The 12596-nt window shown below is 47.7% G+C and overlaps 1 protein-coding gene across 2 annotated transcripts in view; it reads right to left on the bottom strand.

Annotated features, from left to right (window-relative positions):
* Positions 1–387: 387 nt before the first annotated feature.
* Positions 388–12596, bottom strand: part of mtss1 (MTSS I-BAR domain containing 1) — a 69057-nt gene continuing 56848 nt past the window's right edge. Inside the window, exons 11-14 of one of the 2 annotated variants that reach the window (XM_042089326.1) lie at positions 8131–8262; positions 6138–6294; positions 4604–4630; positions 388–3308 (exon numbers count right to left, since the gene is read on the bottom strand). In XM_042089326.1, coding sequence (XP_041945260.1) covers positions 2191–3308; positions 4604–4630; positions 6138–6294; positions 8131–8262 — 1434 coding nt within the window. In that variant the 3' untranslated portion in view covers positions 388–2190. The remainder of the gene's footprint in view (positions 3309–4603; positions 4631–6137; positions 6295–8130; positions 8263–12596) is intronic. The other variant, XM_042089327.1, reaches the window with a different exon arrangement.

Below are 12596 nucleotides of genomic sequence, written 5' to 3'. Positions count from 1 at the left end.
TGTGTATAACATGCACTGGAAACTAAACAATACTTTTAAATAATAATAATAATAATAATAATAATAATAAAAAAAATCTGTACAATCTTTGGTCTCAGTCTCAGACTCAAAAATGCTTAGCCTTACCCTGTGTGTGGAACACAAACATGTGCCGACAGAAACACATGGAGGCAAGCAGGAAGAGGGAAAGACACAGTGAAGGTTAATGGTCAACATCAGTTTCACCCACATTCAAATGAGCACGCCACACCCATACTTAGGCATCGTCATCCTTTCCAAAACATACAGCAACCACATACACACACTCAGACAGACAGACAGACAGACAGAGACACACACACTGATGAATGTTGTGTAGAAGAAAACAACGCCTTGTCAACACAGAAATCGCTTGATACCGGTGAGGATCTCCGATCAAATGGAATTTATTTACTGAAGAAGAGAGGGCCCTCAGTAGCTGGGCTTAGTCTCAAATGCAATAAGTAAACAGCAAAGAGCAAAAGACTAAAAAAAAAAAAAAAATTAAAAGAGCAAAGGCAATATAAAATAAAATAACATTGATGCGACTAAGAGTCATGATAAAAACAAAAAGAACTAAGAAGGTTGTGAACAACGCGCCTGACCCTCCGCCACAGCATCGAGAGCTCGATGTGTGTGTGTGTGTGTGTTTGAGCACCTCTGACTGTGTGTACGCGGGGATGAGATGCCAGGTTGGGAGAAGGAGCCTGTGTGTGTACAGGTCAGAGGGGTTTCTCATTGGCCAGTGGGAGTGTGTCAGAGGAAGGCCAGCCTTAGTCAGCGCAGCCTCGACGTGGCCATACGGCTGCTGGAGGAGCAGTGCATAGGCCTCCAACACAGACCCCGCTTTCAAGAACCAGCTTAGAACGTGAGAACTGTTTACTTCAAAGAGGGGCCAAGGGGCAGACATAGGGAGTTTATTTATTATTATTTTTTTTATAAAAAAAATGTGTCCCAACAGCCTCCAGAAAATACACACACAGAAAAAAAGGACATGTATGGAACTTCATGAAATTGATTTGGCTATTTGACAGCTCGGCCTGAAAACAGAACAAAACTCAAAATAGCACCACATTCAATTAAGAGAACCGGACGTTGACACCCCTGGAATAAAGCACTTAGAGAACATAAGAAAAATCTTTATCTGAAACGATTTGTCGGGAGGATGCCACTAAGCCAATAAAATAAAATTAGAACTAAAAATGAACAGAACACATTCAAAAGAACAGGCTTGCCCCTGGTCCGAGTTGAAATAAGCCCTCCTAACCACAGGGGGCAGTGTGCTGAGTGCAGACCACTGGCTTCGTCTCTGTCCAAAAACACAAAACTGCCTCTTTTAATCACTTTAAAAACTCTCACTCTCATTGTCCAACTAAATCGCATCTTTTGACCGTCAGGCTTTCTCTCCTTCTTGCTCAGCGCCTTCAGCACCTCATGTGCTCGCCTGTACGGTCAGCAACATGACCCCAGCTGAGCGAAGTTGGGCTTCAAAGGCAGAGCTCAAGTCGTTTTGATACCCAGTCCAGCTTCTGTACAAAAATAGATAACTGGGAAAAGACGCCAGTGCTATATTACCAACCAAAAATAAAATAAAAACATCAAAACAAACAAAAAATACAATACACGCTTTCTCCAATAGAACACTAATATATACAGTGTCTGACCAGAGGCAAGGGTAAGACTAAATAAGCAAGGCCATTTTTCATCATCTTTTCTCAATGACAATATAAACATATAACTTCTATATATATATTTATATACTGTATATATATATATATATATATATATATCTTAAGCTCTGGTGGTCTATATATATATAGCCAACAAGTTTTAAATTATTGATCAATAAGAGGCAACATTCACACGGACGACTGTCTATGCTTGACACCTACGATATTTGTTTAGCACAGTGCAGTTTCAGAGAGAAACTAAAAATCCCAAACAAACATCTTTGTTTTTTTTTCTCCCTCTCTCGATTTCTATTAGACCTTTTGGGACTTTAATTATGAGGACACTACTGAAACAGACCTCCTCCTTCAAAGGCTCAATGTTTCTGTCCAGGAACATGAAGGATGAAGGATGAGGAGGAGGAGGAGGAGGAGAGCGATGAGAGGGGTTGCGTAGAGGTACCACGCTGCTCCGCACTAACGCGTGTGCCAGCGGGCGCCGGCTCTAGTTGAGATGGTTTGGGGCGATGGCAGGCGCCGAGCGGTCGTTGGTGATTGTCCGCCTCAGCCTGACCCCGCGGCGGATCATGGTCAGCATGTCGCCGCCTCCTCCGCAGGCCTCCGTTGGGCTCGTGCCCTCGTCGGGGGACTCGGGGCCTCCGACGCCAACCTGCTGCTGCTGAAGCGGTAACGGCAGGGCTGGGGCGCCGTGCCCGCTCTCTACCGACAGGCCCACGGCGTTGACTTTGGCGCTGAGCAGGGTGTGGTCAGCCTGGTGGGGGTAGCCTGGCGGCAGGGGCATCTGCTGCTGCTGGTAGTGCATCTGCTGCTGCTGCTGCTGCTGTTGATACTGGTGATGTTGCGGATGCTGTTGCTGTGGATGCTGCTGCTGCTGATATTGTTGTTGTTGATGTTGCTGCTGGATGTGTTGTTGTTGCTGATGTTGCTGCTGAATGTGCTGTTGATGCTGCTGCTGCTGCTGTTGTTGGTAGTGCTGCTGCTGCTGCTGCTGGTACTGCCTCTGCTGCTGCTGGTGCAGGGCGAACTGCTGCTGCTTGTTGAGCTGGTACAGCTGCTCCGTGCTGTTGCCCAGTGGCTGCTGCCCGGGGTACAGCGAGTAGTAGGGCGACGCCGCCGCCGTGTTCAGGCTCTGTGTCGACTGGCACAGGCTGTGGCGCGAGTGGGTCGTCAGATCAGGGTGGCCTCCTCCGCCGCCGCCCCAACCGTCCATGGGCCCAGCGGTGCCGTCGTCGTCCGGGCCGAGGCCCACAGTGGAGGCGGACGGGCGCAGGGGCACCTGGGGGGTGCTGATGGGGATGGGCACGCCGCCGCTGATGGTGCCGCGGCGGAAGCTGGGCTTGGACGAGGGCTTGCGGCGGATGGTGGCCACGTGCGGGCCGGCCCGCTGCTGGTGCTGCTGCAAGGCATGCTGGGAAGGCGGCTGAGCCGACTGCAGGGGCTCGGGGTCGGCCAGGAGGCTGACGGTGGACGCCGGCCGCTTGCTCTGGAACAGCTTGCGGTACTGCAGACTCAGGTCACTGTTGCGCGGCACCGTGCAGGACTTATCGAAGTCCGTCGGGCTGCGGCCGTCTTCGCCGCCGTGCAGGGAGATGTAGTCGTAGTCTGAGAGGTCAGGAGGATAAAAAAAAAAGAGGAAGGAGAAAAAGGGAGAGAAGAAAAAAGAAAAGGGGGAAAAGAGGATAAGATTTATACTTCCCAACACTAAGCCTTTGTTATAAGTCTTACTCATGTGGGATGACACGGTTGTTCCATGAGATTTGAACACACACAGAAACAATAGAAACAATGAGAGCATTTATGAAAAACTAGGGGGGAAAAAACAATAAACCACAATATACGGCGCCTTCGCCCTTAAGTGGAAAATATTACTTGATGCAGGCCTATAAAAGGCCGAGGCGCTAAGGCTGATAAGTGCACTGTAACTGGCTCGCACCAAGCGGGAGTTTGCTTTGGCACGGACGGGCAGTGGGGAGGCCCTGGCGCGAATGTGAGTGGCTCCGAGAGCTGGAAACTCGGGGCGATGAAGGGGGGGGGGGGGGGTCTTAGGGCGCAGGCAGAACATCTGACTGCGTCGACACCAGCGCAGACAAAAGCAGTGTTTGAGAGCAGGCCACTGCCATCAGACTTGAGACGTCACTGTCCCCTCACCCTTGACTAATTGCCACACAGCCCACACATACAGCCTCTAACACACACACAGACACACACACACACACAGCTCTATTCCTGGAACAGGAAGCTGACACACACTGGATCGGTGAAACACTGAGCTTATCAGTTGATGAGGAAAAAAGTCAAGAACACCACCCACCCATAGACGTATGTGTGTACACGTGCACACACACACACAATTTCTAGGCAATGGTGTGACATGCAGACCCTTACAAGAACATTAATGCCTTTAGGGGGCAATTTATCTGTCGACCAACGACCAACACACACACACACACACACGCACGGACGGACATGCACACACGGACTCGCACACACACAGACGCACACACACACACAGACACAAATCCGCATCTCATCTCCATCCTCTCTGCACTCTAACCACTCAGTAGAAACTGCTCTGCCCACATAAAGCCCAGTGTGGATCATTCCCCCAATCGCTCTCTGAGCAGTCGAAGGGCATGGCATGACGTGACTTCACAGCACAGATGTCCCGCTGGCGGATATTAGGTGGAAGGACGGCTCACCAAGCCCACTGGTGAAAAGTGCTGGGTCAGTATGGAGTGGTGGACGAGGGAATGGATATGAATCAGTACAGGAAGATTAATATATATATTTATATATATATATATATATATATATATATATATATATATATATATATATATATATATATATATATATATATATATATATATATATATATTACACATACTCCAACCTACCATAGAGTGGAGGTTCTTTCTTTACGGCTGAAAGAGAATATAAAGGCGTGTTTTAAACTGTGGTCCAGAAACAAAGATCACGGGTGTTGATGTAGATGTTGTATTTCTCAGAGTGGGATGTAAATGCAGGAGTGGACGCAGGCGGGCGGGGGGTGTGGTAGACGCCAGGTGGGGTGGGGGGACGCATCCACACACAGGTCACACAATAAGCTAGCAAAAGGAGGGTGGTGGGGTGGGGCGGGGCTGATGTTGATTGACAGGTGGTCATCAGCATCATCATTATTTGCCAACAGGCTTCATGCAGCATTGCTTGGGTGATGCAACACAAACTGCGTCATTGCACAGCCTGCACAATACTGAAAACACTCATTTATGTGTGCATATGTGCTCTTTCATACGGGTTGTTTAGAGTCATAAATATAAACAGGCTGTGTGTGTGTGTGTGTGTGTGTGTGTGTGTGTGAGCAGTAGAGCAGTAGGGCAGAGCGTTAGCGTCTTAGCGTTGAACTCTGCTGCAGAGAGACTGAAGTCTCTAACGAGTTTTCTCAGGGCTTTCTCAGGGTGACTCAGGCTGAGAGGAGTCAAAACACAAACTGCCTCCACAGATGGTGTTATGAGATCCAAACTCAATGCTAATGAATCTGGCAGCGAGGGGACTGTTTGACTTCTACAGTAAACAATGACTGGTGTGAGAAATGCAGGCAGAAAAGTCCCTTGTGGACTTTGTGGACAAATACTTCTGGGTATTTGTATCAAACTGTAGACATGAAGGGGGGGGGGGGGGGACTGTGTTTCCGTGTGTGTTGGGGAAAAAACAGTGGGGTACGTGTAGGGCTACGTGTGTGTGTGTGTGTGTGTGTGTGTGTGTGTGTGTGTGTGTGTGTGTGTGTAAGTAAATAGACCTCTGACATTATTAAATGACACAGCAATTTTAACCAAAGCTTTTGTTCTGAGGAAATGATCAGTCACAAAAACCTTGGTGTGAAAACACTCCTGTATGTGTGAATTTGTGTGTGTGCATGTGAAATTGAGTATGTGCATGTGTGTGTGTCTGTGCGTGTGAACATGTGCGTGAGTGTGTGTGTGCTACAGAAGGCTAGGAGTTGAGCAGATGGAGAGATGAGAAGAGTTTCGCAGGATTCCATACACAAACATGCTGCGATCATGGCCATGAGAAACACAAATAGGAAAAGAAAAAGTCCAGGTTGAATGAGAGAAAGAGATAGAGAGAGATAAAGAGATAGAGGACAAGAATGAGAGAGATCGAGAACAATAGTGAAAGAAAGAAAGGAAGGAGAGAGAGAGAAAGAGCGAGAGAGACGTGGTCTGTGACTAAAAAAACAGACTGACTAAGAAAGAAAGAGAGAAAGAAAAAGAAAAAGGACAGACAGACAGACAGAGAGAGAGAGAGAGAGAGAGAGAGAGAGAGAGAGAAAGAGACACATGCGGCTGGGTCCAGCGGTTCAGGCATACGTGGAGGGTGGAGGTGCAGTAGCACGGTTGGGGTGGGGCTGAGGTGGGGGGTGGTACTGACCGTGGGAGGGGATGGTGTCCTCGGAGCAGGAGGGCGTGGTGGTCTGGGTGCTGTAACCGCTGGAGCAGTGCAGAGAGTCGCGGCTGGTGCGCGGAGCGTCCGAGTTCAGGCCCCCACCACCCAGCGTCAGGGCCAGCTGCTCACGAGCCGACTGTGGCTGACGAGAGAGAGAGAGAGAGAGAGAGAGAGAGAGAGAGAGAGAGAGAGAGAGAGAGAGAGAGAGAGAGAGAGAGAGAGAGAGAGAGAGAGAGAGAGAGAGAAATCAATATTTAGGTGGTTATGTATCAATGTTGTCTTAATAAATGGTGGAGCATGTGCCAAACCACATGGCAAGAGCCTCCAATAAACCATCACCACTTAACAAAGAGAGCAGAAAGGCATACTTTACAGAAGACCGCAAGTGAAACTGACCAACTCTTAACACACATGGAGTGTTCGAACAGCACTAGCATAACACACATGGAGTGTTCGAACAGCACTAGCATAACACTCATGGAGTGTTCGAACAGCACCAGGCAACACACATGGAGTGTTTTTTTCTAACAGCACCAGCATAACACAGAGGCAGAAAAGAAGCAGGTCAGGCTGAGCTGAGCCAAGCTGTGAGTGTGAATATGACTGAGAGCTGTTGGTCCTGTGCTGCCACCACAAGCTGAGTCTCAGGCATTACATGATGCTCTGACCTGACTCATTTTCACCTCATTTACATGGCAGAGGGCACACTGGCATCACACACACACACAGGCATCACACACACACACACACACACACACACTGGCAACATGCACACACACACCTCATTAAAATGGCAGAGGGCAACCTGGCATCACTGCACCTCCAACCCAAAACCCTGCTGAGTCATCTTGTGCTTTGGTGACACAGCAGCATGCTGAGACTGCGGTGACAGCATTTACAAGTCAAATATTGCGCAACAGAACCTGTCTAACATGTTGTGCTTCCTCAGACATTAAACACTCTTGTTTAAAACTCAGAACTCAACGTCCAGTCTAGAGCCAAGTGGTCCCAAAGAAAGGTCTGCATGCATTCCATTATGAACTAACTACCTAAAAGCAACTATCTAAAGCTACCTAGAAAGACACCATTCCATTATGAACTAACTACCTAAAAGCAACTATCTAAAACTACCTAGAAAGACACCATTCCATTATGAATTAACTACCTAAAAGCAACTATTTAAAACTACCAAGAAAGACACCATTCCATTATGAACTAACTAACTATAAGCAACTATCTAAAGCTACCTAGAAAGACACCATTCCATTATGAACTAACTACCTAAAAGCAACTATCTAAAACTACCTAGAAAGACACCATTCCATTATGAACTAACTACCTAAAAGCAACTATCTAAAACTACCTAGAAAGACACCATTCCATTATGAACTAACTAACTAAAAGCAACTGGTAAAATACGGATTGAGTAAAGATCACCACCACACACTGGTATAATATGGATTGCTTATTTAGAGCGAATGACTTGCTTCACCTTCAGCTTCGCTCTCTGACTTCACAGATGGTGCGGTGATGATCTTTACTTTTGATACCCAAAACTACTTACCCTGAAAAAAACCTTGCATGTTCTGCCAACAGCCCAGCTAGCAACTGATAAAAAGCTTGCCGCTAGTGGGAACCACACATGTGTTTATCTGTCCTTCCCATGGCCACATTCCATCAAAATGAATGGGTGGATCTTACCAACACTAGTTACCTCTGAACACAGGCCTCAGAAAAGGACAAATGGTCAATATAGGCCCAACTGTGAACGAGTACAGGTGGGAGCAAGAGGATAGGGAGGGGACAGACAGGTAGTCAGAGAAGTGGACGAGGACGAGGAGGAGGAGGAGGAGAAGGAGGAAGATGAGGATGATAAAGAAGAGGAAGATGATGAAGAGGAGAAGGAGGAAGAGGAGGAGCACGAGGAGGGAGAAGAGGTGGAAAAGGAGGAAGATGCCAGAGGGGAGGAGAGTGCTACCTTGGTGGAGGAGGTGGACAGTGCACGGCCCCTCTCTCCGTGCCCGCTGTAGGCGTTGTGTGGTGGGGGCATGGCTGTGCCGTTCTCTGGTCCGCCCCACTGCGGCTGGCTGTTCATCCCACCTCCTGGCTCCTATGATTGGCCGGAAACACATCAATCAAACATGTGTCAGCCAATGCCTACTTTTATGACTGAAAGAATGAATGAACCAGCCCGAACGAACGAAACGTCAGCAATGGACATGAGGTCACCACAACAGATGCACAGATGGAGAATGGCCCACACACGGTTAAACATACACGACACATGCAGGGAGACTCATGCCAACACGTCAGCATCAGCATCATCATCATCATCACCACCACGGTTACGACAGCTACTCAAACGGAACTGGACACAGCAGCACGGCAGTACCACAGAGTTGACCACAGAATTACAGAGTACGGCTTGTGCACAGGAACAGAGCACAAAACAACATCGAGCCGCACATACCAATGTGGCTTTGACTAGAAGAAAGAGACAGACATAGAGATAGAGAGAGAGTAAGTATGCACGCGTGTGTGTGTGTGTGTGTGTGTGTAATTATGTGTGAGATTGTGTGTGTGTGTGTATATGAGTGAGTGAGTGTGTGTGTGTGTGTGTGTGTGTGTGTGTGTGTGTGTGTGTGTGTGTGTGTGTGTGTGAGTGAGAGAGAGTGTGTGTGTGAGTGTGTGTGTGTGCGTGTGTGTGTGCATGAGAGAGAGTGTGTGTGAGTGTGAGTGTGTAATTATGTGTGTGTGTGTGTACACGTGTAGTGGAGAAATACAGAGGGCACTGAGTCCAGAGAAGGGGGGTAGTAGGTCATATTGACTTTTCTAACCGGTAGAACTTCAAACACACACAAAACACACAACAAAAGCTCGCCGACTGGAATCTTCTGCCACTAATGGCCCTTCCATGATACTGAGTTCAAAGGTGAAGTGTGTGTGTGTGTATGTGTGTCTGTGTGTCTGTAGAGTGCTGAGGTGTTTTAAAAAAGAGAGTTAAGCAACACACACAGCAACAGTCGAATCACACAGCCACACAGCAAAAGCAGCACGGACCATACACAGAGACACAACACTAAGACGACACAAACACAAATTAGTAGATCATAGAAGCAGATGGACCGTTTGACAGGACAAGAAAACAGCCAAACACAAATATCTACCAATTACACACACACACACACACACTTCCCCCCCCCCCCCCCCCCCATCAACATGTGCAGTACACCAACCAAAGCACAACAGAAAGAGGTCAGAAAAGGCCGCAAATGTCCTACACTACAACTGACCTACTTCCGTCTTGTGTGGAGGGTAATTGGTCAGAAAAAGGTTACAAATAAAGAGATAAGAAATATTCAGAACCTTCACCTCCTGCTGCCGGGAGAATGACGGCAGCACGACCTGCAAACCTGGGTCAAGAAGACTATGAATAAAGTCAGGCTACCCTGAGGACTTCTGCTTGAATCCTGGTTGGCACAATTTGAATGGATTATGTATAGTATTAACTATAATTTGGTAAAAGTCCTGATGCATGAGCTATACAGAAACTTACAGCTCAACTGTTGACCATTGAATCTATGACAAAGATAATAACATAGTAATATGCATTCCATTTACTTTGATAAGATAAGACTCATATCTGTGATAAGATTCTCCTCCAAGAGAGAGCATGATGAGCAATCTCCCGGGGTGTTAATGTGGAACCCATGCTGGCAGCCTGCCAAACTTCTCCACTTATAAAAGTGCTGTCATAAGAGCATTGCATAAGCCACTCTGACACATAAGTCGCTGGGCTAACAAGACGGCAAGACAAAGTGGCACATGAACACTAGAGTCAAACAAACACTACTGTGCAGCTGCAGATAATATGCCCATTGTATGATTGATGATCATATGTTCCTTTGAGTATGCAGATAACATGGTTTGTCAACAGAATCAATGTGAATTCTTCCCACTGACTAAGGAGTTTAAAAGTAGCAAATTAACTACCTGAAAGGCGTGCATAAGTCCTGCATAGCCTGGGTGGATTCACATGACCATATAATATCTCGGTGGCTTCAGATGGCCATATAATAATAAAATAGCATCTGGATGGCGGTGGCTTCAGATGGCCATATAATATCATCTGGGTGGCTTGGGGGGGGGGGGATAAACACACAAAACAAACAAAAATCTGACACAAAGACACACACACACACAGAGACACATACACAGAGACACAAACACACACACACACACACACACACACACACACACACACAAACACACACACACACACATACAAAGAAGTGGTGTATTGTATGCGCTCACAGTCGTGGCTGCAGCAGCAGCAGCGGTGCCGGTGTGTATGGGTAGGCTGCGGGGCCCGGACGCAGAGCCGGAGCGGAGCGCGATGGTGGGCGAGTTGCCCTCGCTGAGCGAGCGTGTGCCCTCCCAACCCTCACAGCGCAGCATGGGGCTCAGAGAGCGCTGGACACGCCGCTGGGGGGGGGGGTGTCACACAGACCACAGGAGGAGCGAGGAGTGGACACAGACGAAGAGAGGGAGAGGGAGAGGAGGTGGGAGAGACAGTGGAAAGGCAGAGGAGGAGGAAGACAGAGAAAGACAAGGAGAGACAGATAAAAGAGTGATAGACAACCAGAAGAGGAGGGGAGAGAGCAATAGATTGCAATAGAAAGAAAATCACAAGGAAGGAGTGGGGAAAGTGAATAAAAAAGGAGAAAGAGGGGTAAAGAGGAGGAAGTGGAAAAAAGGCAGAAATCAGATGAGGGAGGCTGACACACACCTGATATTCCACACACTCTACAGCCCCAAGGAGCTTCTCCATCACACACCTGATATTCCACACACTCTACAGCCCCAAGGAGCTTCTCCATCACACACCTGATATTCCACACACTCTACAGCCCCAAGGAGCTTCTCCATCACACACCTGATATTCCACACACTCTACAGCCCCAAGGAGCTTCTCCATCACACACCTGATATTCCACACACTCTACAGCCCCAAGGAGCTTCTCCATCACACACCTGATATTCCACACACTCTACAGCCCCAAGGAGCTTCTCCATCACACACCTGATATTCCACACACTCTACAGCCCCAAGGAGCTTCTCCATCACACACCTGATATTCCACACACTCTACAGCCCCAAGGAGCTTCTCCATCACACACCTGATATTCCACACACTCTACAGCCCCAAGGGGCTTCTCCATCCTTACCAGATACACCACCACACCACACCACAAACCCACCCCACCTCACAACTCACAAAAGAGGAAGAGACACACGTCCCCCATCTCACATCAGCATTACAAATGTTCCAGGGCAGATAACGGAGGGCCAGAAAAAAGGACAAAGTGAGCTTAGTGAGCTTATCTGCCCCAACTCCTATCTTTATCTACACCCCGGTGAAACGACCTTCGGCAGGGCCAGGGGGGGCCTGACCTGCGATCCGAGTCAAAGTCACAGCCAGCTGACCTGTGGTCACAGAGCTGTCCGTCAGCTATGACTTGTCAACAAGACGGAGCAGTAAGACCACGGTTATGATGATGACAGATTAACCTTTTACCTCCAGCAGGGAGAATCACATGACTGTCACACGGGTCCAGCCGGACGACCCCTGTCCAGTGAGCATGTTGACTGGAGTGAACGGACTGAGAATGTGCACGTGAAACTAGAGCACCAGCCACTGACCTACAAGCCCACAAACTGCAACCTGCAGCAAGCGCTGACTACGGAATGTGACCAGGGGGGGGATTTCCAAGTAGGTGGTTTAGTAACTTACCTGGATTAGTTGCCTCAGCATAAGAGTAACCTCCTTATAGGAGAACTCTATAGGCGGGTTTATATGGACACTTTTTATCTGATTAAAATAGGAACAGTGGCTCAGTGGGAATAAAAATGACACATATAAACACCTTAATCGGAAACAACTGTCTATGTAAACGGGACTTATGTCTTTCTCATGTCATTCCTTTGACAAAGCCATTAGGTTCTTACTACTACTATCGGAACGTCACATATTACCAACTATCCCGTATGTCCAACCTCTTACGTGTATGTGTCACTTAATATTCATTTCTATACAAACCAAGACGGTGGATTCCTGAAGAAACGCAAGCACCCACACCATAAGTGTATCTAAATTAGCTATGCACCAAAAATTACATTTTACCGTGACTCAAAGAGCAGTAAACAGTCTTGTAAGGCTGCGTGTACAAATCCGCTTGGAGCTCCAGTGGAAATTTGAATTGCGATGAGAAATCTCGGGCTAACCGTTGATGTGCCATGAGAAGGTTGTGAATATGCACCCACCAGCCCAGCACTAAACTCCGAGCGTGGTACACAAAATCAGATATTTCATGCAGTAAAAGCCCCGGTAAGAACCAAACTAGATTTTGTTCAAATCTACATAACTATGGCTACTAAAAAAT

The sequence above is a fragment of the Alosa sapidissima genome, chromosome 4 (assembly GCF_018492685.1).
Source record: "Alosa sapidissima isolate fAloSap1 chromosome 4, fAloSap1.pri, whole genome shotgun sequence".
Lineage (NCBI taxonomy): Eukaryota > Metazoa > Chordata > Actinopteri > Clupeiformes > Clupeidae > Alosa > Alosa sapidissima.
This window is presented reverse-complemented; position numbering and strand designations above follow the sequence as displayed.